At 45.0% G+C, this 27391-nt stretch overlaps 1 protein-coding gene across 1 annotated transcript in view; it reads right to left on the bottom strand.

Moving 5' to 3' along the window:
- Window positions 1-15554: 15554 nt before the first annotated feature.
- The window catches only part of LOC137350551 (thrombospondin type-1 domain-containing protein 4-like), a 471004-nt gene continuing 459167 nt past the window's right edge, over window positions 15555-27391 (bottom strand). The window contains exon 20 of the mRNA XM_068015210.1: window positions 15555-18847. Within this exon, the coding sequence (XP_067871311.1) occupies window positions 18705-18847 (143 nt within the window). The 3' untranslated portion in view covers window positions 15555-18704. The remainder of the gene's footprint in view (window positions 18848-27391) is intronic.

Raw genomic sequence — 27391 nt, 5'->3', positions numbered from 1 at the left:
TCCAGGACCCTAAAATCTAACCCCAAAACCAACTAGCCCGACAGCAGCCCCAACCCTAGCCCAACCCCCCGTAACATCAATGTAACACTTGCCCCTAGATCCAGACCCAACCCTAAGGCTTAACTCCAAAGCCTCACGCCCCGACCACAGCCCCAACTCCAACTCCAACACGTAACCCTAGCCCTGACCCTAACCCGCCCCCAACCCTAAACTTAACCCTAAAACCCCCCCAACCCTAACCCACCCCAACCTGAACCGTAAACCAAAACCCCCCCACCCTAACCCTAACCCACCCTAACCCTAACTTACCCTAAGCCCCTAACCCTAAGACTAATTCAAACCCCCCGCCTAACCCTAAACCTAACCGTAAGCCCTAACTCTAACCCCTAACCCCTAACGCTAACGTCAACCCTAACACTAACGCCTAACGCCGAACCACTAATCCCCTAACCCTAATGCCTAACCCTATCGCCAACCCTAACCCTAACACCTAACCCTAACCCTAACGCCTAACCCCCAAACCCCTAACCCCAATGCCTAACCCCAACGCCAACCCTAACCCTAACACCTAACCTTAACCCTAACGCCTAACGCCCAAACCCCTAACCCTAACGCCTAACACCTAACCCTAATGCCAACCCTAACCCTAACCCTAACCCTAATGCCTAACCTTAACCCCTAACCCTAACGCGTAACCCTAACGCCGAACCCTAACCCCTAACCCTAACGCCGAACACTAACGCCTAACGCCTAACCCTACCGCCTAACCCAAACCCCTAAACCCTACCCTAAACCCCCCCAGTCCTAAGCCTAAACCCCCCAGCACGAACACTAAACCCAAGCCTAAGCCTAGTCCTAATCGACCAAACCTTCCACCCCCCCCATCTATTCTTAACCGACCAATCCCCCCTGCCACCTATTCCTAACCTACCCAAATCACCCCCAACCCCGACCCGGATGCGGACCCTGACCTAACCGCTGAATCTTCTTGATAGCCCCCACCCTAAAATCCAAACTTTGTCCAGCCCTTAGACACGACTGATCCTTCAATTCAATATACTCATTGCAAATTTAATAGCACATACTTTTCATTGCAATCCCACTGATAATCCGAGCTGGAAAGGCAAGCAGACATGGATGGACATTAACTTAAGGCGTGAGCCGAATAAAAGTGGCAGCTGCTAGAGAAATTAAACTCAGGAAATGAGTATATAAACACAAGAAGGGAGGCTTTCCCACCCCTACTTCCCATTCACCCTAACCCTAATCCTAACCCTCACCCCAATCCCAACCCTAACCCAAACCCTAACCATTTGAACTCTATCACATGACCTCATGAACTTTTAACCTCTGTCACGTAACCTTTGACCCCGTCACATGACACCTGATCTTTTGACCTCCATCACGTGACCTCGTGAACTTTTGACCCGTTCACGAGGCCTAGTGACCTTTTGACCCAATGTCACATGACCCCGTGACCTTTCGATGCTGTCACATGATGTCGTGACCTTTTTGCCCCTTTCACGTCACATCGTGATCTTCTGACCCTGATCACATGACCTCGTGACCTTTTGACACAGATCACGTGACCCTGTAACCCTTTGACCTCTGCAACGTGACCGTGACCTTTCGAACCTGTCACGTGATCCCGTGACCTTTTGACCCTTCTCACTTGACCCTGTGACCTTTGACCTATGACACATGAATCCGTGACCTTTTGATCTCTGTCATGTGACTCTGTGACACTGACCTCTGTCCCGTGACCCCGTGACGTTTGTCCAATCTCATGTGACCCTTTGACCCTGACTCTTTGAACTTTTGACCTCTGAACATTAACCTTTTGACCTCTTGACCTCTGACCTCTCACCTGGTGACATTTGACCCTTCAGAAAGACCATTAAGCCGGGTCACTGATTGCAAAGATGAATTTTTATTCGCGCTGCGTGCTATGCGGGCTCATGGGGTTTTTTCTTCAGACCCAAACTGCGTGAAAAATTCACCACATTTTTAAATGAGTAACCCTAACCTTAACCATAACCCTTAACCCTAAACCTAACCCTATCCCTTTCCAAAACCCTAACCCGTTCCCTAACCCTAACCCAAACCTTAATCCGAACCCTAACCTTACCCTAACCCTAACCCCATACCTAACCCTAACCCTAACCCTCGCCTAACCTAACGCTAACCCAAACCCGAACCTCAACCCTAACCCTAACCCCTTCCCTAACCCTAACCCCAAACCTAAACCTAACCCTATCCCTTTCCATGTTTCAGTAAGAATAGAGATGATGGTAAAAGAGGGGGTGGGGTGTGGCATTGTTAATCAAGGAGAGTATTACAGCGACAGAAAGGACGTTTGAGGACACGTCTACGGAGGTAGTATGGGCCGAGGTTAGAAACAGGAGAGGAGAGGTCACCCTGTTGGGAGTCTTTTATAGACGTCCCAATAGTTCCAGAGATGTAGAGGAAAGGATCGCGAAGATGATTCTCAACAGGGGCGAGAGTAACAGGGTAGTTGTTATGGGGGACTTTAACTTTCCAAATATCGACTGGAAATACTATAGTTCGAGTACTTTAGATGGGTCAGTTTTTGTCCAGTGTGTGCAGGAGGGTTTTCTGACACAGTATGTAGACAGGCCAACCAGGGGCGATGCCACATTGGATTTGGTACTGGGTAATGAACCCGGCCAGGTGTTAGATTTAGATGTAGGTGAGCACTTTGGTGATAGTGATCACAATTCGGTTAGGTTTACCTTAGCGATGGGCAGGGACAGGTATATACCGCAGGGCAAAAATTATAGCTGGGGGAAAGGAAATTATGATGCGATTAGGCAAGATTTAGGATGCGTAGGATGGGGAAGGAAGCTGCAGGGGATGGGAACAATCGAAATGTGGAGCTTATTCAAGGAGCAGCTACTGCGTGTCCTTGATAAGTATGTACCTGTGAGGCAGGGAGGAAGTTGTCGAGCGCGGGAGCCGTGGTTTACTAAAGAAGTTGAAGCGCTTGTCAAGAGGAAGAAGAAGGCTTATGTTAGGATGAGACGTGAAGGCTCAGTTAGGGCGCTTGAGAGTTACAAGCTAGCCAGGAAGGATCTAAAGGGAGAGCTAAGACGAGCAAGGAGAGCTCACGAGAAGTCATTGGCAGATAGGATCAGGGAAAACCCTAAGGCTTTCTATAGGTATATCAGGAATAAAAGAATGACTAGAGTTAGATTAGGGCCAATCAAGGATAGTAGTGGGAAGTTGTGTGTGGAATCAGAGGAGGTAGGGGAAGTGTTAAATGAATATTTTGCATCAGTATTTACAGTAGAGAAAGAAAATGTTGTCGAGGAGAATACTGAGATTCAGGCTACTAGGCTAGATGGGATTGAGGTTCACAAGGAGGAGGTGCTATCAATTTTGGAAAGTGTGAAAATAGATAAGTCCCCTGGGCCAGATGGGATTTATCCTAGGATTCTCTGGGAAGCTAGGGAGGAGATTGCAGAGCCTTTGTCCTTGATCTTTCTGTCGTCATTGTCGACAGGAATAGTGCCGGAAGACTGGAGGATAGCAAATGTTGTCCCCTTGTTCAAGAAGGGGAGTAGAGACAGCCCTGGTAATTATAGACCTGTGAGCCTTACTTCGGTTGTGGGTAAAATGTCGGAAAAGGTTATAAGAGACAGGATTTATAATCATCTTGAAAAGAATAAGTTCATTCGAGATAGACAGCCTTCGATTAAGCCAGCCCCATTAATACTGATGCCTGCATTTGGCACACCATTTAGTAGGGTTCTTGTGGATTGTGTTGCACTCTTGCCTATGACCAAGTCAAGTCATATGTCTCTCCTGACCATCATAGATTTGGTCACTCAATGTAAGACGCAATACCCTTGTAAAAGATCACAGCGAAAATTGTGATTGAGGGGTTGGTCCAGTTTTTCATTCTGTATGGATTGCCAAAAGAGGGTCAAATTTCATTTCAGGTACACTTCAGGGGGTCATGTGTAGCTTGGGAATGAAACAGCTCAAATCGTCTGCTTATCACCCAGAGTCACAAGGTGCTTTAGAGAGATATCATCAAACCCTGAAGAGTATGGTTAAGGTCTATTGTTTTGAGTATCCACATGATCGGGATATAGGGATATCATTTTTGTTATTTGCAACCAAAGACATGCCAAATCAGTCTACTAGTTTCAGTCCATTCAAATTGGTCTATGGGCATGAAATTAGGGGTTCCCTTAAATCCATTAAGGAGAGATTTTTGTCACTGGAGGAGGAAATTCCCTTCTTAGACTAGATGTCAGAGTTCCAAGGAAGACTTTTAGAAGCTTGTGAAATGGCCAGAGAACATCTTGAGGTTACTTAGCAGGCGATGAAAGCCCATGAGAATAGGACAGCTAAGGCATGTAGTTTTCAACCTGGAGATAAGATGCTAGTTTTTCAAAATGTGTGTCATGTGAATATGCTGAAAAGGTTCTGTGACTGTGAGCATAGTCAGCTAGTAGGTGTCCCACAGGTAGAGAATGTAGATGGTGATACTAGAACACATGATAAACCAGATGATGAGTCTGAGACTGATTGTTTCCAGATAGAACCTCTTGCTGTGAAGTCGGCGAACACCAAAGTGTTAGAGGGTCTGGACATGTTAAGTAACCCAATCAAAGTATTTAGAGCACTCCTGTTGTTTAACCACCAAAACCAGATGGTTCTCAAAGGTTCTGTATAGATTACCGAAAGGTTAATGTGGTAACTAAGATGGACTCCTATCCGATCCCAAGGCTTTAGGATTGTATTGATAAGGTGGGGAAATCTGTCTTTGTTAGTAAGATTGATTTTCTTAAATGATACTAGCAAGTCTCCTTAGCTCACCAAGCCAAAACAATATCTGCTTTTGTGACACCAGATGGTCTGTTCCAGTGTAAAGTCATGGCATTTGGTATGAATAATGCATCGGCCACATTCAAAGATTGACCAATCAGGTAAATTGCCGATTTTAGTAATTGTGTTGTATACCTCCATGACCTTATGGTATACAGCACCACATGCAGTGATCATGTCCAACATTTAAGAGCTCTATTTGACATGCAGGCTGGTCAAGGCTAACCTAACCTTATATCTAGCAAACAGCGAGTTTACCAAGGCTGAGGTCACTTATTTAGGACATGTCATGGGTCAAGGTCAAGTATTACCATGAGAGGCCAAGGTTCAGGCGATAATAGATTTTCCTGTACCCAAGACAATAAAGGAAGTGTATTGATTTCTGTGTATGTTTGGGTTCTACGAGAAATTTATCCCCAATTTATGCACAGTAGTCACCCCATTGACTCATCTGTTAAAGAAGGACATAAAGTTCAAATGGTTAGGGTCATGCCAAACAGCATTTGGGGAGTTAAAGGCCATTTTAATAAAAGAACCAGTTCTTGCAGCCCCAGATTTTAATAAACCATTCAAAGTGGCTATTGATGCCTGTGACGTAGGGGTTGTATGTGGGGAGGCGGTGGCGTAGTGGTGCTGCCACTGCACGGGTAACCCAGAGACCCAGAGTATTGCTCTGGGGACATGGGTTCAAATCTCACCACAGCAGAAGGTGAAATTTGAATTCAATTAATAAATCTGGAATTAAAAAAGCTGGTCTAATGACGGCCATAAAACCATTGTCGATTGTTGTAAAAACCCCTCTGGTTCACTAATATCCTTTCGCGAAGGAAATCTGCCATCCTTACCTGGTCTGGGCTACATGTGACTCCAGATCCACAGCAATGTGGTTGAATCTTACATGCCCTCTGAAATGGCCTAGCAAGCCACTCAGTTGTATTTAACTGCTACGCAGTCAATGAAGAATGAAACCAGACGGACCACCCGGCATCGACCTAGGCACCGGAAACGACAACAACAAACCCAGCCCTGTCAACCCTGCAAAGTCCTCCTTACGAACATCTGAGGGCTTGTGCCAAAGCTGGGAGAGCTGTCCCACAGACTAGTCAAGCAACAGCCTGATATAGTCACACTCACGGAATCATACCTGACAATGGCCCAGACACTGCCATCACCATCCCTGGGTATGTCCTGTCCCACCGGTAGGACAGACCCAGCAGAAGTGGCGGTACAGTGGTATACAGTCGGGAAGGAGTTGCCCTGGAAGTCCTCAACATTGTCTCAGTTAAGTCTCATGGCACCAAGTCAAACATGGGCAAGGAAACCTCCTGCTGATTACCACCTACCGCCCTCCCTCAGCTGAAGAATCAGTACTCCTCCATGTTGAACAGCACTTGGAGGAAGCACTGAGGGTGGTAAAGGCTCAGAATGTACTCTGGGTGGGGGAGTTCAATGTCCATCACCATGAGTGGCTCGGTAGCACCACTACTGACCGAGCTGGCTGCATCCTAAAGGACATAGCTGCTAGACTGGGTTTTCGGCAGGTGGTGAGGGAACCAACAAGATGGGAAAACATACTTGACCTCATCCTCACCAATTTGCCTGCCGCAGATGCATCTGTCCATGGCAGTATCGATAGGAATGACCACCGCACAGTCCTTGTGGAGACGAAGTCCCGCCTTCACATTGAGGATACCCTTCATCGTGTTGTGTGGCACTATCACCGTGCTAAATCAGATAGATTTTGAACAGATCGAGCAATGCAAAACTGGGCATCCGTGAGGTGCTGTGGGCCATCAGCAGCAGCAGAATTGTACTCAACCACAATCTGTAACCTCATGGCCTGGCATATCCCCCACTCTACCATTACCATCAAGCCGGGAGACCAGCCCTGGTTCAATGAAGAGTGCAGGAAGGCATGCCAGGAGCAGCACCAGGCATACCTCAAAATGAGGTGTCAACCTGGTGAAACTGCAACATGCCAAACAGCATAAAAAGCATGTGATAGACAGAGCTAAGCGACTCCATAACCATCAGGTCTAAGCTCTGCAGTCCTGCCACATCCAGTCGTGAATGGTGGTGGACAATTAAACAACTAACTGAAGGAGGTGGCTCCACAAATATCCCCATCCTCAATGATGAGGGAGCCCAGCACATCAGTGCAAAAGATAAGGCAGAAGCATTTGCAACAATCTTCAGCCAGAAGTGCCGAATGGATGATCCATCTGGGCCTCCTCCTGAAGTCCCTAACATCACAGATGCCAGTCTTCAGCCAATTCGATTCACTCCACGTGATATCAAGAAACAACTGAAGGCACTGGATACTGCAAAGGCTATGGGCCATGACAATATTCCGGCAATAGTATTGAAGACCTATGCTCCAGAAATTGCCATGCCCCTAGCCAAGCTGTTCCAGTACAGCTACAATACTGGCATCTACCTGGCAATGTGGAAAATTGCCCAAATATATTCTGTACACAAAAAGCAAGACATGTCCAACCTGGCCAATTACCACCCCATCAGTCTTCTCTCAATCATCAGTAAAGTGATGGAAGGTGTCATAGACAGTGCTATAAAGCAGCACTTGCTGAGCAATAACCTACTCTGTGACGCTCAGTTTGGGTTCCGCCAGGGCTGTTCAGCTCCTGACCTCATTACATCCTTGGTTCAAACATGGACAAAAGAACTGAACTCAAAAGGTGAGGTGAGAGTGACTGCCCTTGACATCAAGGCAGCATTTGACCGAATATGGCATCAAGGATCCCTAGCAAAATTGAAGTCAATGGGAATCAGGGGGAATACTTTCCGCTGGTTGGAGTCACACCTAGCTCAAAGGAAGATGGGTGTTGTTGGAGGTCAATCTTCCCAGCTCCACATCCCATGAATGAATGGATAAAAAAAAATCCAAGATGATGATACTGGTAAGGAACGGCCTGTTTACTACTTTTCTAGGAAGCTCAATAAATATCAAACAAAGTACTTAACCATCGAGAAAGAAGTTTTAAGGCTTGTACTGATTTCACAGCAGTTTGAAGTATATGTAACCAATAGTTAGGGGGAAATATTAGTTTATCAGATCACAACTCACTCGTATTTCTGGAAAAGTTCAGAACAAAGAGCCTTCGGTTATTTTGCTGGAGCTTAATGTTATAATGTTATCGCCATTTACACTGAAAATTGGTCATATTGCAGGGAAAAGCAATGTAATGGCTGATGCTCTGTGCAGAGTTCAAAGAGAAGGTGCAAGAGTGAAGAGAAGCTCTGCAATGTGTAAATTTTACCTTCTCTGAATCCTATTAATCTTAATGCTGTTATTGGTTAAGCCTTATAATTTTATACACATAATTGTAACATAGGAAAATGTTACCTCTACAGTACACAATAAGCCATTTGTTAAAAAATGCTTATGGTATTCAGAACATTTTTCGGAACTGTTTGAAAGAAAACTTTACTATGGTAAGGCATTCTTTTTCCTAAGCTGGGGAAGTGTGATGGAGTCCTTGTGTGTGGACTGCATTCTGTGCAGCTGACCTGTTGGGTGTTGTGACTTTGGATTCAAAGCATGTTTTTTTGAAAAATGGTTTGGAAATTAAACTAAAAGCTTCAAGGTTCTGGGAGGTCAGAACCAGGTTAACAAAACAAAGTTTTTTTTCACCAGAGACATGTGAATGGAGTTCAGATTTCAGGTTTTTAAAGAGTACACAGACCTCAAAAAGCAGCAGGCTGAAATGGTTGTTTTGGCTGTGAGAGAGAGGGAGAGAGCCATGTTGAACAGTAGAATGCCTCCGCTAAAAATGTAAATTAACAAGTGGATTAAGTGAGGATTGAAAAGATTGTCCAATGGTAAAAGGCCTGATTGGACAAGCCACTGAGTTTTGAATCTGATTTCTGGTCTGCTTTGGGTTCAAGCAGCAGGTTCTGATGGTTCCAGAAAAGCTGCTTGGAACTAGCAGCTAGTTGGAACTAGTGTGTGAAATAAAACAGCAGGAAGTTTTTTTTTAAGAAACAGGGTGCAAGCAAAGGAGTCTGGACTGAGGGTTGGCCATTGCTGAATGGTTTACAACAGTTGTCTTTGGTGACATAAAAAGTTGTCAGCGGAACCATGACATCAGGATTAGGATTGTGGGTTAGGCTGAATTTGTTCAAGAAGTGGCAAAAGCAGACCATTAAAAGGAAGATTGCATTGCTTGTTATTGACGGGACCTCGTTACTTCTGTATCTGCAACCTGGAGGATAGGACTTGGAAAACTAGCTGAAGAAGTTCCTGATTTTGTTGTACTGTGGAACTGTTTGGCATCATCTTGCTGATGAGCCTGTTCAGAAGATTAGTAAGGACTATCTTTGTTGCATCTGCTAATAAGAACACAAGAACACAAGAAATAGGAGAAATAATGTGTACCTTTAAGATATACATACATCGCTCATGATTTAACTGTTGGTTCATGTTTATGTTAGCTTTGGGTCGAGTGTTAAAGTAATATTTATAAAAGTGAAATCTTGTCCGTTTAGTTTTTGTTTCCTAAATTGGGATCAGTTGGTGGATTCGATTCTTAAGATTTGTTGGCGGTCTCAGTTTTTGGCAGGATAATTCTGATGCAGTTTCTTAACAGTGATTTTGACACAGAACAACAAAAATTTGTGTTTAAATAGCACCTTTGATGGAATAAAATGTCCCAAGATGCTACACAGGAACATTATAAAGCCACATTTGACACCAAGCCATAGAAGGCAATATTAGAGAAGATGGACAAAAACTTAGTGGAAGAGGTAGGGTGTAAGGAGTATCTTAAAGGTAGAAAGAGAGGTAGAGAGGTTGAGGGAGGGAATTCTAGAGCTTAAGGCCTAGGCAGCTGCAGGCATAGCCACCAAAGGTGGAGTAATTAAAATTGGGGATTCTCAAGAGGGCAGAATTAGATGAGCACAGATATCTCAGAGGGTTGTGGGGCTGGAGGAGATTATAGAGAGAGGGAGAGGGTGAGGCCATGGAGGGAATCATACACAGTGATGAGAATATTAAAATTGAGCCATGGCTTGACCAGGAGCTAATGCAGGTCAGTGAGCATATGATGGGTGAATGGGGCTTGGCACAAGTAAGGACATGGGCAGCATAGTTTCAGATGATGTCATGTTTACAGAAGGTAGAAGGTGGGAGGCTGGCCAGGAGTTGAGTCTAGAGGTAACAACAGTAACAAAGGATAAGGGTTCTAGCAGCAGATGAACTAAGGAAAGGTTGGAGTCAGGCAATATTTTGGAGATAGAAACATGCGGTATTAGGGATGGTGCAGATATGTGTTCGGAAGCTCATCTTGGGGTCAGATATGGCACTAAGGTTGCAAACAGTCTGGTTCAGCCTCGGATGATTGACAGGAAGTGATGGAGTTGGTAACTAGGGAATGGAATTTGTACTGGGGACTGAAGACAATGGCTTCAGCCAGCCCAATGTTTAATTGATTGAACTTTCTGCCCATCTGATGATGGATGCTAGACAAGCAGTCTTATAATATAGCAACAGTGGATGAGCTGAGAGAGATGGTGGTTAGGTAGACCTGTGTTTCATCACCGTATGCATGAAAACTAACGCTGTGTTTTTGGATGATGTTACTGAGGAGCATCATGTAGATAAGAAATTAGAACATTACAGCGCAGTACAGGCCCTTCGGCCCTCGATGTTGCGCCGACCTGTGAAACCATCTGACCTACACTATTCCATTTTCATCCATATGTCTATACAATGACCACTTAAATGCCCTTAAAGTTGCCGAGTCTACTACTGTCTCTCGATGTCTCCCTCGCTGTCTATATTTGTCCCTCTCAGTCACTCGCTGCCTCCCTCGCTGTCTCCCTCTCTGTCTCCCTCGCTGTCTCTCTCGGTTTCTCCCTCGCAGTCTCTCGCTGTCTCCCTCGCTGTCTCCATCGCAATCTCCCTCGCACTCTCCTTCGCTGTCTCCCTCGCTGTCTGCCTCGCCGTCTCCTTCGCTGCCTCCCTCGCAGTCTCTCGCAGTCTCTCGCAATCTCTCGCTGTCTCGCTCGCTGTCTCCTTCGCTGTCTCCCTCGCACTCTCCATCGCAATCTCCCTCGCACTCTCCTTCGCTGTCTCCCTCGCCGTCTCCTTCGCTGCCTCCCTCGCCGTCTCTCGCAGTCTCTTTAGGAGGGAGCCAAGGATAGATCCTTGAATGACACTAGAGACAACAATGCAGTAGTGGGAATATAATCCACTGCAGGTGATTCTCTGTCTATGATTAGATGGATAAGAATGGATGATGCAGTCATCTGTGACAAAGACTGCAGACAGGTTAAGAAGGATGAGGAGGGATAGTTTACCCTTGTTACAGTCACATAGGATGCCATTTGTGATTTTGAAAATACAGGTTGGACATCCAAAATCTGACTGTTCGAAAACCAGAATTGTCTGAAAAGGAGACTTTTGAAACAATTCCATTTGATAGTCAGTTCAATGAAATTCACACATAATGTCTAAATACCGAAACAATTTGGCTAGGTGCTAGTTCTAGTCTCTGTGCTCTGAGTCAACCCAAATGACTCTCCACTTTGCCCAAACTGCCTGACCTGTGATTTCCTGTGTTTTTTACGATCGCAATCACGTCAAAAAAGCCAGCACATACCCCCATGAGTAGCACTGCAAAAGGGAAGTATAATTTGTTGTCTAGAGCCAAGAAAGTGTAATTACTGCAGAAATTAGATAGAAGTGCGTCAATGCGAAAGCTGAGTGAGAAGTATGGGATGGGTACTTCCACCATTTATGATTTAAAGAAACAGAAAGACGAGATCATGAAGTTTTATGCTGAAAGTGACATTCAGAAAGAAATAAAGAAATGAAAAACTATGCATAAACCTACAAAGTGATGAGTTAGACAAAGTGATGATGGAGTGGATGCGACAGAGGAGGAGTGGAGGATGCCATTGACTGGGCAGATATTGATTAAGCAAGCCAAGATTTTCCACGATGAACTAAATATTTTAACTCCATGCGACTACACTTCGGGTTGGTTAACCAAATCTAAAAGGCATCATGAAATAACCTTGTATCCATTTTTGGGCATCTTACATTGGAAGCAGATAAAAGGAAAAATATTTGGTAAGTATAAAAAAATGTTTTTCACACTTTATGTATACATTATTATTTATTCTTTTGCATACTTTATTTCATGCATCTCTTATTCATTGAACTTGGCCTAGGGTGAGGTCCCGGAGGACTGGAGAATTGATAATGTTGTCCCCTTGTTTAAGAAGGGTAGCAGTGATAATCCAGGTAATTATAGACCGGTGCGCCTGACGTCAGTGGTAGGGAAGCTGCTGGAGAAGATACTGAGGGATAGGATCTATTCCCATTTGGAAGAAAATGGGCTTATCAGTGATAGGCAACATGGTTTTGTACAGGGAAGGTCATGTCTTACCAACTTTAGGGCGGCACAGTGGCGCAGTGGTTAGCACCGCAGCCTCACAGCTCCAGTGACCCGGGTTCAATTCTGGGTACTGTCTGTGTGGAGTTTGCAAGTTCTCCCTGTGTCTGCGTGGGTTTCCTCCGGGTGCTCCGGTTTCCTCCCACATGCCAAAGACTTGCGGGTTGATAGGTAAATTGGCCATTATAAATTGCCCCTAGTATAGGTAGGTGGTAGGGAAATATATAGGGACAGGTGGGGATGTGGTAGGAATATAGGATTAGTATAAATGGGTGGTTGATGGTCGGCACAGACTCGGTGGGCCGCAGGGCCTGTTTCAGTGCTGTATCTCTAAACTAAACTGAACTAATAGAATTCTTTGAGGAAGTGACAAAGTTGATTGATGAGGGAAGGGCTGTAGATGTCTTATACATGGACTTCAGGAAGGCGTTTGATAAGGTTTCCCATGGTAGGCTGATGGAGAAAGTGAATGCGCATGGGGTCCAAGGTGTACTAGCTAGATGGATAAAGAACTGGTTGGGCAACAGGAGACAGAGAGTAGCAGTGGAAGGAAGTTTCTCAAAATGGAGACGTGTAACCAGTGGTGTTCCACAGGGATCCGTGCTGGGACCACTGTTGTTTGTGATATACATTAATGATTTGGAGGAAAGTATAGGTGGTCTGATTAGCAAGTTTGCAGACGACACTAAGATTGGTGGAGTAGCAGATAGTGGAGGGGATTGTCAGAGAATACAGCAGGATATAGATAGACTGGAGAGTTGGGCAGAGAAATGGCAGATGGAGTTCAATCAGGGCAAATGCGAGGTGATGCATTTTGGAAGATCCAATTCAAGAGTGAACTATACAGTAAATGGAAAAGTCCTGGGGAAAATTGATGTGCAGAGAGATTTGGGTGTTCAGGTCCATTGTTCCCTGAAGGTGGCAACGCAGGTCAATAGAGTGGTCAAGAAGGCATACAGCATGCTTTCCTTCATCGGACGGGGTATTGAGTACAAGAGTTGGCAGGTCATGTTACAGTTGTATAGGACTTTGGTTCGGCCACATTTGGAATACTGCGTGCAGTTCTGGTCGCCACATTACCAAAAGGATGTGGATGCTTTGGAGAGGGTGCAGAGGAGGTTCACCAGGATGTTGCCTGGTATGGAGGGCGCTAGCTATGAAGAGAGGTTGAGTAGATTAGGATTATTTTCATTAGAAAGACAGAGGTTGAGGGGGGACCTGATTGAAGTGTACAAAATCATGAGAGGTATAGACAGGGTGGATAGCAAGAAGCTTTTTCCCAGAGTGGGGGATTCAATTACAAGGGGACACGAGTTCAAAGTGAAAGGGGAAAAGTTTAGGGGGGATATGCGTGGAAAGTTCTTTACGCAGAGGGTGGTGGGTGCCTGGAACGCATTGCCAGCGGAGGTGGTAGACGCGGGCACGATAGCATCTTTTAAGATGTATCTAGACAGATACATGAATGGGCAGGAAGTAAAGAGATACAGACCCTTAGAAAATAGGTGACAGGTTTAGATTGAGGATTTGGATCGGCATAGGCTTGGAGGGCCGAAGGCCCTGTTCCTGTGCTGTAATTTTCTTTGTTCTTTGATAGGCTACCTGATTTTATTGTCCAAAACTTGGGAAAATCTGAAATCCGGGATGGCCTCATTCCCAAGGGTGCTGGATTTTGGATGTTCAACCTGTAGCAATATTGGTACAGGGCTGGAAACCCTGAAGTTCTGGGAAAGACAGGCACGGATTTGGGAGGTGACAACACTTTCAAGGATTTTGGAGAGAAAAGACAGGTTGAAGGTGGGATGGTAGTTTGCAAGCATCATGGGGTCAAGGTTTGTTTTTTTGTGAGAAGAGTGGTGATGATGGCAGATTTAAAGGAGAGAAGGTCAGTATGTGAAGAGAGATAACTATTAACAATATCAGCTAACATGGGGACCAGGAAGGGAAGTTGGGTGGCCAGCATTTTAGTGGGAATAGGACCAAAGGAGCAGGAGGCGGGTCTCATGAATAAGATGAGCTTGGAGAGGGCATGAGAAGAGACAGGAAACAAACTGGAGAAAAATGCAATTTCAGGGCTAGGATATGATGCAACCTTAGAGAATATTTGGCCTGGTGTGCTAGAAGAAGGGAAGAAAGCAACAGAAGCATCTTATTGGATGGTCTCAATCTTGATGGCAAATTTATCCATGAGCTGGTTGCACTTATTTTGCAGGTGAGGGTGGAGGAGACAGGAGAAAGGGGTTTATGAAGATGGTCTGTAGTAGTGAAAAGAAGGCAGGGGTTACCTTTGCATTCTATGATGATCCTAGAATAGTGAGCAGTTTTAGCAGACAACAGCAGAACCCGATGGTGCTTTGTGTGGTCCAGTCAAATCTGGCAGTGAGTGGTTAAACCAGTTGTCCACCATATCTGTTCAAGACTGCACCCCTTGGGCTTCGGGGAGTGGAAATGAGGGCTGCTTCAGGTGGAATGGCCGGGGTGAGACAGAGTAATAGTTTTAGTGGGGACTAGGGCATCAAAGGTGGATGTGAGGGTGCAGTTGAGCAAATTAGTAGCTATAGAAATGCCATAGTGAACCAAGGGCCAAAGGCTATACAATTGGGATTTTGAAAGTACAGCTGTAAGTGAATTGGGGTAAGTTTCTTCGAGGGATAGACGCGCTGAGAACCAGCGCCCAATTCATTACTGAGGATAGTTCCATCAAAAATCAATCAATTCAATCAAAAATATCTTTCTAAGACAGAGACAGTAACTGGTGTACCAAATCTGTCTTTTCATTAGTTTAATTTTTAATCATAAAAAATAAATTAGTTGTAATCAAAATAGTGCTAAAAAAATTCCTTCAGAGAAAATGTGTACAATATAAAAGAGCTTTTGTACAGACGATTCAAGATTGTTATTGTTACAAAATTCTGAGCTGCTACACGACATGATTCTTTTACATTGTAGCTGTGGTTCGGTGACAAGACGTTGTCCCAATAGTTTTAATATTGATTGCAATTAGAAATTTACATAAAGCAATATATGATGGATTAGTACATTGCGCTATGAAACAACACTCATTGGAATACAGCAAATAAATAGATTTTCTTGTCCCTTTTTGTGAAAAGAAATCAAAGTCTAAGCATTAAAAAATAATCACAGAAGGTATGGTTGTTTAACAAAGATTGGGTATTTCATTAATGATAAACTGCAAAAACTTGTTTTACATATAATGCAACAAATTAAGTTTTGAATTAAAGTATTTCTGTTGACAGTATTCTGAATGTCTTGAACTCAATTTGCTTTTACAATATTTTAACTATCAACATTGCTGCTGTTGGAAACATTTTGTCATCTCTCGTAACACAACCACTTTTGCATTGTTAATCACGTTGCTGTTCTGGGTAAATCACTAAGATTGCATGAACACCATGTATTTTCATGGTGGCTTTAACACACAAAACATCCAAAGCCACAAGAGGAAAACTAAAGGAATGGACAGTAAAAGTGATATTAGGAGAAATAGCCAAAAGCTATTTCTTTTTAAAAGAGTTTAATGGGTGGATAGAAGAGAAGCAGCACGTTAGGGTTAGGGCTGTTCCGCTAATGGTGGGCTGGATAGATCGGAGTACACCAAAGGCAAGATGTTGAGGATAGTGGTAGAGCCAGTGAAAGGGTGATAATGATCCTCCCAGTCATTTTGAGATCGGTGAATATGACTTTAGAGGATTGCAACCATTTATTTCCCAGGAACCTCTGTCACCTGTCTTTGGTCTTCACATTTGTCCTGCATATCTATGTGGTTCCCAGGTCACTTTCAGACTAGGCATTTCAGCATTCCCCAGCTCTATCCCTATTTTCTAAATCTTGTTCGGCAAACCATACAAGTCATACAAGGGACCTAATGCTAGGTGTGAAAATACAGGGATGATGGGTGAGAGGAACTGATGGCTGTATTTTGAGCAAGTTAGAGGATGATGAATGGCAAGGAGAACATTGGAGAAGCCAAGTCTACAGGTGATAAAAGTGTAGAGAAGCGTTTAAGTAGGGGTGAGGTAACATAGTGGCAGAGGTTGGTGATAAGGTGGTAGAAGTAAGCAGTCTTGGTCACAGAGAAGGTTGATGAAGGGAATGCAATGGATGCTATTTATATGGATTTTAACAAAACATTTGACAAAGTTCCACATAATAGGCTAATTAACAAAATTGAGGCTCTGGAGTAGGAGGGTCAGTGTCAGCTTGGATAAAAAAATGGCTTAAGGACAGTAAACAGCAAATCGTGGTAAATGAAAGCAAAATACTGCACAAGCTGGAAACCTGAAATAAGAACAGAAAGTGCTAGAAATACTCAACAGGTCTGGCAGCATCTGTGGAGAGAAAAACAGAGTTAATGTTTCAGGTCAATGACGTTTCTTCAGAACTGGCAAAGGTTAGAAATATAATAGGTTTTGAGCAAGTGAAAGGGGGAGGGGTGAGAAGAACAAAAAGAAAGGTTTGTGATAGGGCAGAGGGTAGGAGAGATTAAATGACAAAAATGTCATGGAATAAAAGGCAAAGTGAGCAGTAATAGCGGTAGTCAAAGACAAAGCATTTGTCCAGAGAGTGTGTTAATGACAGAATAATGAACAGCCCTTACCGAAAGCAAAAATGTGAAAAACAAATTTAAGCCGGCACATGGTTAAAAAAAAAATCATAATGGGAGTCATGCTCTAGAATTGTTGAACTCAATGTTGAGTTCAGAAGCCTGTAAGGTACCTAATGTGAAGATGCTGTTCCTATATCTTGTGTTGAGCTCCACCAGAACACTGCAGCAGACCAAGGGCAGAAATGTGGATGTGAGAGCAAGGTGGTGAATTAAAATGGCATGCAACCAGAAACTCAGGGTCATGCATATGGACTGAGCAGGGGCATTCCGCAAAGTGGTCACCCAATCTGTGTTTGATCTTCCCAATGTAGAGGAGACCACATTGTGAGCAGTGAATACAGTATACTAAATTGAAAGGAGTACAAGTAATTCGCAGCTTCACCTGAAAGGAGTGTTTGCAACCTTGAATGGTGAGAAAAAAGGGGGTAAAAGGGCAGGTATTATACCTCATGGTAAACGGTTGTTTTTCAGATTGGAGGATGGTAAGCAGTGGTGTTTCCCAAGGTTCAGTGCTTGGACCACTGCTTTAGAATACAGAGCAAAATTTCCAAATTTGCCAATGATACCAAATTTGGAAGTGTGGCAAACAGTAAGAATGATATAAATCGACTCCAACAGGACATAGATAGGCTAGCAGAATGGGCAGACAAATGGCAGATGGAATTTAATGCAGAAAAGTGTGAGGTGATGCATTTTGGCAGAAGAGATAGGGAGAGGCAATATAGACTTAATGGGATAGTTTAAAGTGTTTGCAGGGACAGAGGGTCCTTGCGGTCCTTTTGCACTGCTTCTTTAAGGTAGCAGGAGATATTGAGAAAATAGTTAGCAAAACATATTGAATCTTAGGCTTCGAAGAGGCATTGAGTACAAAAGCAGGAAAGATAGTCTGAACCTTTATAAAGCTCTGGTTCAGCCACAACTGGAGTACTGCGTCCAATTCTGTCACTATACTTTAGGAAGGATGTGAGGGTCCTAGAGAGGGTGCAGAGGTGAATGGTTCTGGAGATGAGGGATTTTAGCTATAAGGTTAGGTTGCAGAAGCTGGGATTGTTCTTCTTGGAGCAAAGGAAATTACGGGGAGATTCGATAGACATGTACAAGATTATGACAGGTTTAGATAAGGTAGACAAAGAAAAGCTGTTCCCACTAGCTGATGTTGCAAGGACTACAGGGCATGGATTTAAGGTTCTGGGCAAGAGGTACAGTGGGTATGTGAGGAAGAAGTTTTTTTAATGCAGCAAGTGGCAATGACCTGGAACTTGCTGCCTACGAGGACGGTGGAAGGGCAAATGATGAATGATTTCAAAAGGAAATTGAATGGGACCTTGAGGGAAATAAACTTACAGGGCTATGGGGATTAAGACGGGGAACAGGACCGATTGGATTGCTCTACAGAGAGTCGGCATGTACTCAATGGTATGAATGGCCACCTTCTTGCTGTTATGACTCTATGGTAATGGATAGGATGTGAAGTTTGAAGCTCAGCTGTAAAGCAGGATGACAGATGTTATATGCTTTATTCAATCTCAGATTGTGACCATAGAAGAGATTTGAGTCAGTAACAATGGAATGGAGTTTGGGGCAGGGCAGTTACTCTGTTCAAGGAAACTTTATGGAAATAGTAGATATGATGACAAGAGAAGAAAAACCACTGAATTAGACTTTCTAGGAAATGGCATTATAACTTCAAGGATTTCCATTAAAATGTTATTTCTTGGAAGTGTTTTTGTTAGAATTGCATTTGTTCATACATTAAACCAGCTCATTGCAATCCTATCCATTCATGACACAGCTAAAAGTGATTGTTATCTGTGACCCAGAAATGCTGATGCTCTGTTAGCCACTCTGGTACAGGAAACGCAGCAGGCTGTCTTGTAGTAAGAATATACACACAGCCGTGCCTGTACCACCACGTTGCAGTTGTAATATTTATCAATGCAGCTTTCATCTGTAAGAGAAAAAAAAGTTTAAAGATTAGTGGCTAAAAATTTGTTTGTACCATTTATGGAGTGCATGGGATGCGTTGCTGTGGAGAAGGGCAGCATAAGAATTTGGCGCTGCCTCCTTTTTTACCTGTTAGCAGCACTGGACCAAATGGAGCCTGGGCTGCTGGCTTCCTGAGACCTCAGTAGCAGGGGGCGAGCACCGTTTGCTCAAGTGCTGCAGCCAGCCTGCTCCTCTTAAAGGCACTCTGTTGCTCAAAGAGAAGCTGCACTTAATAGAAGGGAGTTGCTACTGGCTGCTTGTACTGACACTGGCTGAATGTAGGGGTGAATATAGTAGCATGGCAGTTATGTTGCTAGACTAATAATCTGGAGATGTGAGTTCAAGTTCCACCCTGGTAGTTCAATGAATCTGGAATAAAAAGCTAATAACTTCATAGTCACCATTACAGATATCAGATAGTTATAAAAACCCAAGTCATTCATTAATGTCTGAACCAACGAGGGAACGGGCTATTTAGATCTAGTATTGCACAATTAAAAAGGGTCAATTAGTAATCTTGTTGTAAAGGAGCCTTTAGGAAAGAGTGACCATAATTTGGTAGAATTTTACATGAAAGGTATGACGGTAGACAGGCAACGGCTAACGTTTAAAGAGCTAATACATAGTTTACAACAAAAATACATTCCTTTAGTGCACAAAAATCCAAAAAGGAATATGTTCCAACCGTGGCTAACGAAAGAAATCAAGGATTGCATTAGAGCAAGAGGAAGAAGTGTATAAAGTTGCCAAAAAAATGGTAAACCCGAGAATTGGGAGCATTTTAGAACTTTGCAAAGGAGGACCAAGAAAACGATTAAGGAAGGGAAAATAGAATGAGAGTAAGCTATTAAGAAACATAAAAACATTTTGTAAAAGCTTCTATAGATATGTAAAAAGGAAAAGATTAGCAAAGACAAATGTGGGTTTATTATAAGAGGAGTCAGGAGAATTTATAATGGGGAATAGGGAAATGGCAGAGGAATTAAACAAATACTTTGTGTCTGTCTTCACGGTGGAAAATACTAAAAGCCTCCCAGAAATAATGCACAATCAAGGGACTAGTGTAAAAGAACAACTGCAAGATATTAATATTAGTAAAAAAAACTACTAGAGAAATTAATGAGACTTAAAGTAGAGAAATCCCCTGAAATTGATGATCTACATCCCAGAGTGTTGAAAGAGGGAGCTGTAGAGATAGTAATGCATAGATGGTCATCTTTCAAAATTCTATAAACTCTGGAATGGTTCCTGCCGATTGGAAGGTGGTAAATATAACCCCACTATTTAAGAAAAGAGGGAGAGAGAAAACAGGGAACTAAAGACCTGTTAACCTAATATCAGTCGTAGTGAAAATGCTAGAATCAATAATAAAGGATGTGATAACAGGACATTTAGAAAATAATGGTAGGATTAGGCAGAGTCAACATGGATTTCTGAAAGGGAAATCATGTTAATCATGTTTTTCAAACCTGTTGGAGTTTTTCAGGATGTAACTAGCTGAATAGATAAGGGGGAACTGGTGGATGTGGTATATTTAGATTTTCAGAAAGCTTTTGATAAGGTCCCACACAAGAGGTGAGTAAATAAATTTTGGAGCACATGGGATTGGGAAGAATATACAGGCACTGGTTAAGAGACAGAAAACAGAGAGTAGGAAGAAATGAATCATTTTCAGATTGGCAGGCTGTGACTGATAGGGTACCACAAGGATCAGTGCTTGAGACCTAGCTATTCATAATGTATATCAATGATTTGGATGTGAGATTAAATGTAATATTTCAAGTTTGCAGATGACACCAAACTAGGTGGAAATATAAATTGTGAGGAGGAAGCAAAGAGACTTCAAGGGGATTTGGAGAGGCTAAGCGAGTGGGCAACAATTTGGCAGATGGATTACAATGTGGAGAAATGTGAGGTTATCCACTTTGAAAGGGAAAACAGAAATGCAGAGTATTTCTTAAATGGTGAGAGGCTGGGAAGTGTTGAACTTCAAAGGGACTTTGGGGTGTGCTTGTTCATGAGTCACTGAAAGCTAACATGCAGGTACAGCAAGCAATTAAGAAGGCAAATGGTATGTTGGCCTTTATTACAAGAGGATTTGAATATAGGAGTAAAGATGTCTTACTGCAATTATATAGAGCCTTGGTGAAACCGCACCTGGAGTATTGTGTGCAGTTCTGGTTTCCTTATCCAAGGAAAGATATACTTAGCATAAAGGGAGTGCAATGAAGGTTCATCAAACAATTCCTGGGATGGAGGGATTGTCCTATGAGGAAAGATTTAATAGACTGGGCTTTTCTTCTCTGCAGTTCAGAAGAATGAGAGGTGATCGCATTCAAACGTACAAAATTCTGACAGGGCTCGACAGGGTAGATGCAGGAAGGATGTTTCCCCTGGCTGGGGAGTCCAGAACCAGGGGACACAGTCTTGGAATAAGGGGCAGGCCATTTAGGAATGAGATGAGGAGGAATTTCTTCACTCAGAGGGTGGTAAATCTTTGGAATTCTCTACCCTAGAGGGCAGTGGAAGCTCAGTCATTGAATATGTTCAAGACTGAGATTGATAGATTTCTACACATTAAAAACATCAGGGATTATGGGAATAGTGCAGGGAAATGGTGTTGAAATAGAAGATCAGCTATGATTTCATTGAATGGTATAGCTGCTTAAAGGGCTGAATGTCCTACTCCTGTTCCTATTTCTGATGTTCTTTTGTTCTAAGGCACAAATGGAGCAACAGGGAAGAAAGGGGGCTCCTGCATTCATGGATGTGGCCCTGGAGGCCTTAGTGGTGAAGTTGAACAGGAAGGGAGACACCATGGGCTAAATCTTGCATTTTAAAAATGGCAGTCCTCCTGGTTGGACCGCCCGTCACAGAGCCGCATCAATATTTAGCACAGCTGCTCATTATAATAGACGCGCGCGCCACCCCCCAAATGACGTGGAGGGGGTGGGATTTCCGGCGCCGGTATCAGTGCCAAGTCAGCTGAGGAGCAGGTGCTGGGGCCCTATTTAAAGGGCAGCCAGCACATCAGTAATGCCTCCACTGCCAGAACAGAGCTGCTGAGAGAAGCAAAAGAACTCCTTATCTGCAGAAGACTCATCTCTGTCTGGACACCCCAAAACTTTGAAGATGGCGACAGAGGGGCATTCCGGGGTGGCTCCACAGTTCAGTGATGCCTCCCTGCTCACTCTCCTCTAGGCTCTGCAGGCGGTCCTCTTCCCCAACGATGGCAAGAAGAGGCCCTCCCACCTGACCAAGGCAGCCTGGTTGGAGGTGGCAGAGGAGGTCAGTAGCTATGGGACCATTTGCACGATTGGGTCCAGTGCCGGAAGAGGATGAACAATCTCCTGCGCTCTGCAAAAGTAAGTGGCCCTTTAGATCAGAGCTGCACTGAACCTGGATGTGCCCACACAAAATGGCACATGTGCACCACTGCCATTCCAAAGACATGGAGGTTGGGCACGGAGGAAAGACGTGACAAAAATGGAACAATGTAAGATAGAACTTAACCTTGTCTGCTGCTCAGAGCATGGCACCTACATGAGTGGCTCACCCAGTAGTGCACAGTGAGTGCCCCCACCTTTGTGCCCAGCAACCCTCTTGTGACGTGTGTCATGTTGTTGATCTGCCATGCTTAATATCTGCCTCTTTGCTCCGAGAACATAGAAACATTGAAAAATAGGAGCAGGAGTAGGCCATTCGGCCCTTCGAGCCTGCTCCGCCATTCAATATGATCATGGCTGATCATCCAAACTCAGTACCCTGTTGCCGCTTTCCCCCCTAAGAACTATATCTAACTCTTTCTTGAATATATTTAATGATTTGGCCTCAACTTCTTTCTGTGGTAGAGAATGCCACAGGTTCACCACTCTCTGGATGAAGAAATCCCTCCTCATCCCAGTCCTAAATGGCTTGCCCCTTATCCTGAGACTGTGACCCCTGGTCCTGGACTCCACCGCCATCGGGAACATCCTTCCTGCATCTAGTCTGTCCAATCCTGTTAGAATTTTGTAAGTTTCTATGAGATCCCCTCTCATTCTTCTAAACTCTAGCGAATACAAGCCTAATCGACCCAATCTCTCTTCATACGTCAGTCCTGCCATCCCAGGAATCAGTCTGGTGAACCTTCACTGCACTCCCTCCATAGCAAGAACATCCTTCCTCAGATAAGGAGACCAAAACTGCGCACAATACTCCAGGTGTGGTCTCACCAAGGCCTTGTATAATTGCAGCAAGACATCCTTGCTCCTGTGCTCAAATCCTCTCGCTATGAAGGCCAACATACCATTTGCCTTCTAAACTGCCTGCTGCACCTACATGCTTACTTTCAGTGACTGGTACACAAGGACACCCAGGTTTCGCTGCAGCTCCCCCTTTCCCAATCTGTCAGCGTTCAGTTAATAATCTGCCTTTCTGTTTTTGCCTCCAAAGTGGATAACCTCACATTTATCCACATTATATTGCATCTGCCGTGTATTTGCCCACTCACTCAACCTGTCCAAATCACACTGGAGCTTCTCTGCATCCTCCTCACAGCTCACACTCCCACCCAGTTTTGTGTCATCTGCAAACTTGGATATATTACATTTAATTCCCTCATCTACATCATTAATATATATTGTGAATAGCTGGGGTCCTCGCACTGATCCCTGCGGTACCCCACTAGTCACTGCCTGCCACTCAGAAAAAGACCCGTTTATTCCTACTCTTTGTTTCCTGTCTGCCAACCAGTTCTCTATCCATAGAGTCATAGAGAGATACAGCACCGAAACAGGCCCTTTGGCCCAATAAGTCCAAATACGCCACATCCACTGGTTCTCCCTTATCTATTCTACTAGTTACATCCTCCAGGCAAAGAGGGCACACAATGCAAGGGAGGCAGTCGTACAGGTGGAGGAGTGCCAGACATTAGAAGGCTTACAAACGTTGAGGAGGAGGCATTGGAGATTTTGGTGATTCATGTGGAACGCTCATTTGGTGACATAGGTCTCGGGGTCCTGGGTTAACATATGTCCATTTCATATGTACAATAATCACTGTACAATTGTTGTTGTTTTAGACAAAGCTGTTATAATTGTGATATGCACAACAAGACTGACAGTGTGCTCTTTCCATTGTATCTTCCAGGTCAGCATTCTGAATCGACCCTGGCAGCCCATGACACCTCCCACATCTCAGAGGAAAAGACATCCTCTGAGGAAGCAGCATCCCATAACACTCCCACACTTTCCACCAGCGCAAATACTGTCACCTCGGTGGGTATCCGGTCAGCCTTAGAGTCCGGGTCAGAAGCTGGTGAGGGTACTGCACATGCACCCGAGCAGCTGACTGAAACTGAGAAAGCTGAGGCCCCTGACAGTCAGAGGACTGTGAGTGGCCAGGCCCATGCTGACTCCAGGCTGCTGATAACCCTCTGCTGTCGGCTGCGCAGGGTGTGCTGGAGCTGCAGCAGCATCCTGGCAACAACTGGCGGAGATGCCACAGGCCATGCACAGCCTTGAGCAGACGATGGGGGAGACCATCCACAGCACGACAGCTGCCATGTCCCAGGCATATGAGCGCCAGGCATCATCCCTTGAGAGGGCGGCGGCCCTCTTGGTGTGCCATTGATTTGCATTGACCTGCAATCCCTCACCGTAGTCATGACATTCAATCAGCAGTGGCAAGGCGAGAGAGGGACCAGGGTCATGGAGACTGCCCCTGCCCCTGGTCCTTCCCGGGAGAGCAGAGGTGTTCCAATGAGCCCTGAGATGGAGGAGTTGAGCCTGCGCACCATATCTGGAGTCCCTCCTCAAGGTGAATCCAATGTGGTCACTGGCCCCGCCTCCAGTGAGTCAAACTCCAGCAGTCACAATGTCTGAGGAGAGTTCTGCGCTGACATAGGATTCCTCCAGCCAGTCGGGGCCCTCCAGGTCTTTCATAACTGCCAATGTATGGAATGACATCATTGCCATGCCAGCATTACTCGTGTGCGTCTCCACGGATACAGTCACATGGATAATGGCTCAGTCTGCTGCTGCCTCTTATGGTTGAGACAAAGATGTTGCAGATGTGGATTGCTGCACAACAGGTGAAAGAGGCTGCTGTGTGACTTGCAGAGCTCATGGTGGTTCCTATGGCGTGGAGAATTTTTGATCAATAAGGTGCTGCCATGCATCCCTAGCTCTCTGCTCGCCCTGCATGCGGCGCCTGGATGCTCTCTGTCCTCCCATGCACCCTTCCTCATTGTCCAAGGAGGAGTCATGTTCACATCTCTTCTCATCCTGCAAGACTTCCCACATATTGAGTGCATAGTTGTGCAGAGCACAGCAAGCAGCAACGATACGAGCGACCCTTTCCGGTTTGTACTGCAGGGCACCACCCGATCTATCCAGGCAGCATGCCGATCGCCTATTCAATGGTGGCTCTAAGAGCTCTGTGGCTGGCGTGGTATCTCTCCTCTGCAGGAGTGGTCGGGTGTCTCACTGGTGTCAGGAGCCATGTCTGCAAGAAGCCACCCCTCCATCTGAGCCAGTTCTGTGAACAGCAATGGCAGTTGGTACTGGCACAGGATGAAGCCATCATGGCAGCTGCCTGGAAAGCGGGCAAAGATCTGCATGAAGTGCTTCTGGTGATCACCTACTAGCTGTATGTTGATAGAATAGAATCCGTTATGGTTGACGTTTGTAGCTGGACGCCCAGCAGGAGCCTTCATGGCCACATGGACCCATTGTACCTGTGGGAATCCCGCGATGGAGCCGAAACCAATGACCCTCTGGGCCTGGCTCTCAGGGTCCATCGTGAAGCAGATATAGTCATTGCCCTCCTGTACAGGGCATCAGTGACCTCCCTGATGCAACGGTGCATTGTTGACTGTGTAACCCCACAACGGTCTCCGGTGGATGCAGAGCCATAGAAGAGCCGCTGTCACTTTGAGGGCCACAAGCATAGGATGCCCACCGAAGCTCATGGGCTGCAGGTCATCGTTGAGCAGGGCACAGAGATGTGTTACCGCCTCTCCCAACATCCGCAGCCACTTCTGACACTGGCGCTCTGACATCTGCAGATATGTCATGTGGGACCTGTAGATGCACGGCAATCTGTAATGGCATGCTCTCATTGGGGGCAGCTGCTGCTCACGATGGGGGGGCCTCTGTGTGGGCTGCAGTTGCCTGCTGATTTTGCCTGTGCCGCATATGGATCCTCTCACCAAGTGGATCAATGAATATAGGGTGAGCCATTCCCATCTCCCAGTTGCAATTACACTTGGTTCCTTCACTTCCTCAAAGGTACCGAACAGGCAGGGATTTATGTTGACTGGTACATCAGGTGCTTCCATGCAGCAACTATGTGGCGTGGCATGGCATTGCTCCCACTAAAATTATAGGAAATTATAGGCCGGTGAGCCTTACGTCAGTGGTAGGGAAACTATTAGAAAGGATTATTCGGGACAGGATTTACTCCCATTTGGAAACAAACAAACTTATTAGCGAGAGGCAGCATGGTTTTGTGAAGGGGAGGTCGTGTCTTACTAATTTGATTGAGTTTTTTGAGGAAGTGACGAAGATGATTGATGAGGGAAGGGCGGTGGATGTTGTCTATATGGACTTCAGTAATGCCTTTGACAAGGTCCCGCATGGCAGACTGGTACAAAAGGTGAAGTCACACGGGATCAGTGGTGAGCTGGCAAGATGGATACAGAACTGGCTCGGTCATGGAAGACAGAGAGTAGCAGTGGATGGGTGTTTTTCTGAATGGAGGGCTGTGACTAGTGGTGTTCCGCAGGGATCAGTGCTGGGACCTTTCCTGTTTGTAGTATATATAAATGATTTGGAGGAAAATGTAGCTGGTCTGATTAGTAAGTTTGCGGACGACACAAAGGTTGGTGGAGTTGCAGACAGTGATGAGGATTGTTAGAGGATACAACAGGATATAGATCGGTTGGAGACTTGGGCGGAGAAATGGCAGATGGAGTTTAGTCTGGACAAATGTGAGGTAATGCATTTTGGAAGATCTAATGCAGGTGGGAAGTATACAGTAAATGGCAGAACCCTTAGGAGTATTGACAGGCAGAGAGATCTGAGCGTACAGGTCCACAGGTCACTGAAAGTGGCAACGCAGGTGGATAAGGTAGTCAACAAGGCATACGGCATGCTTGCCTTCATCGGTCGGGGCACAGAGTATAAAAATTGGCAAGTCATGTTGCAGCTGTACAGAACATTAGTTTGGCCACACTTAGAATATTGCGTGCAATTCTGGTCGCCACGCTACCAGAAGGACGTGGAGGCTTTGGAGAGTGTACAGAGGAGGTTTACCAGGATGTTGCCTGGTCTGGAGGGCATTAGCTATGAGGAGAGGTTGGATAAACTCGGATTGTTTTCACTGGAACGACGGAGGTGGAGGGGCGACATGATAGAGGTTTACAAAGTTATGAGCGGCATGGACAGAGTGGATAGTCAGAAGCTTTTTCCCAGGGTGGAAGAGTCAGTTACTAGGGGACATAGGTTTAAGGTGCGAGGGTCAA

The sequence above is a fragment of the Heterodontus francisci genome, chromosome 35, assembly GCF_036365525.1.
Source record: "Heterodontus francisci isolate sHetFra1 chromosome 35, sHetFra1.hap1, whole genome shotgun sequence".
In the NCBI taxonomy this organism is placed as follows: domain Eukaryota; kingdom Metazoa; phylum Chordata; class Chondrichthyes; order Heterodontiformes; family Heterodontidae; genus Heterodontus; species Heterodontus francisci.
This window is presented reverse-complemented; position numbering and strand designations above follow the sequence as displayed.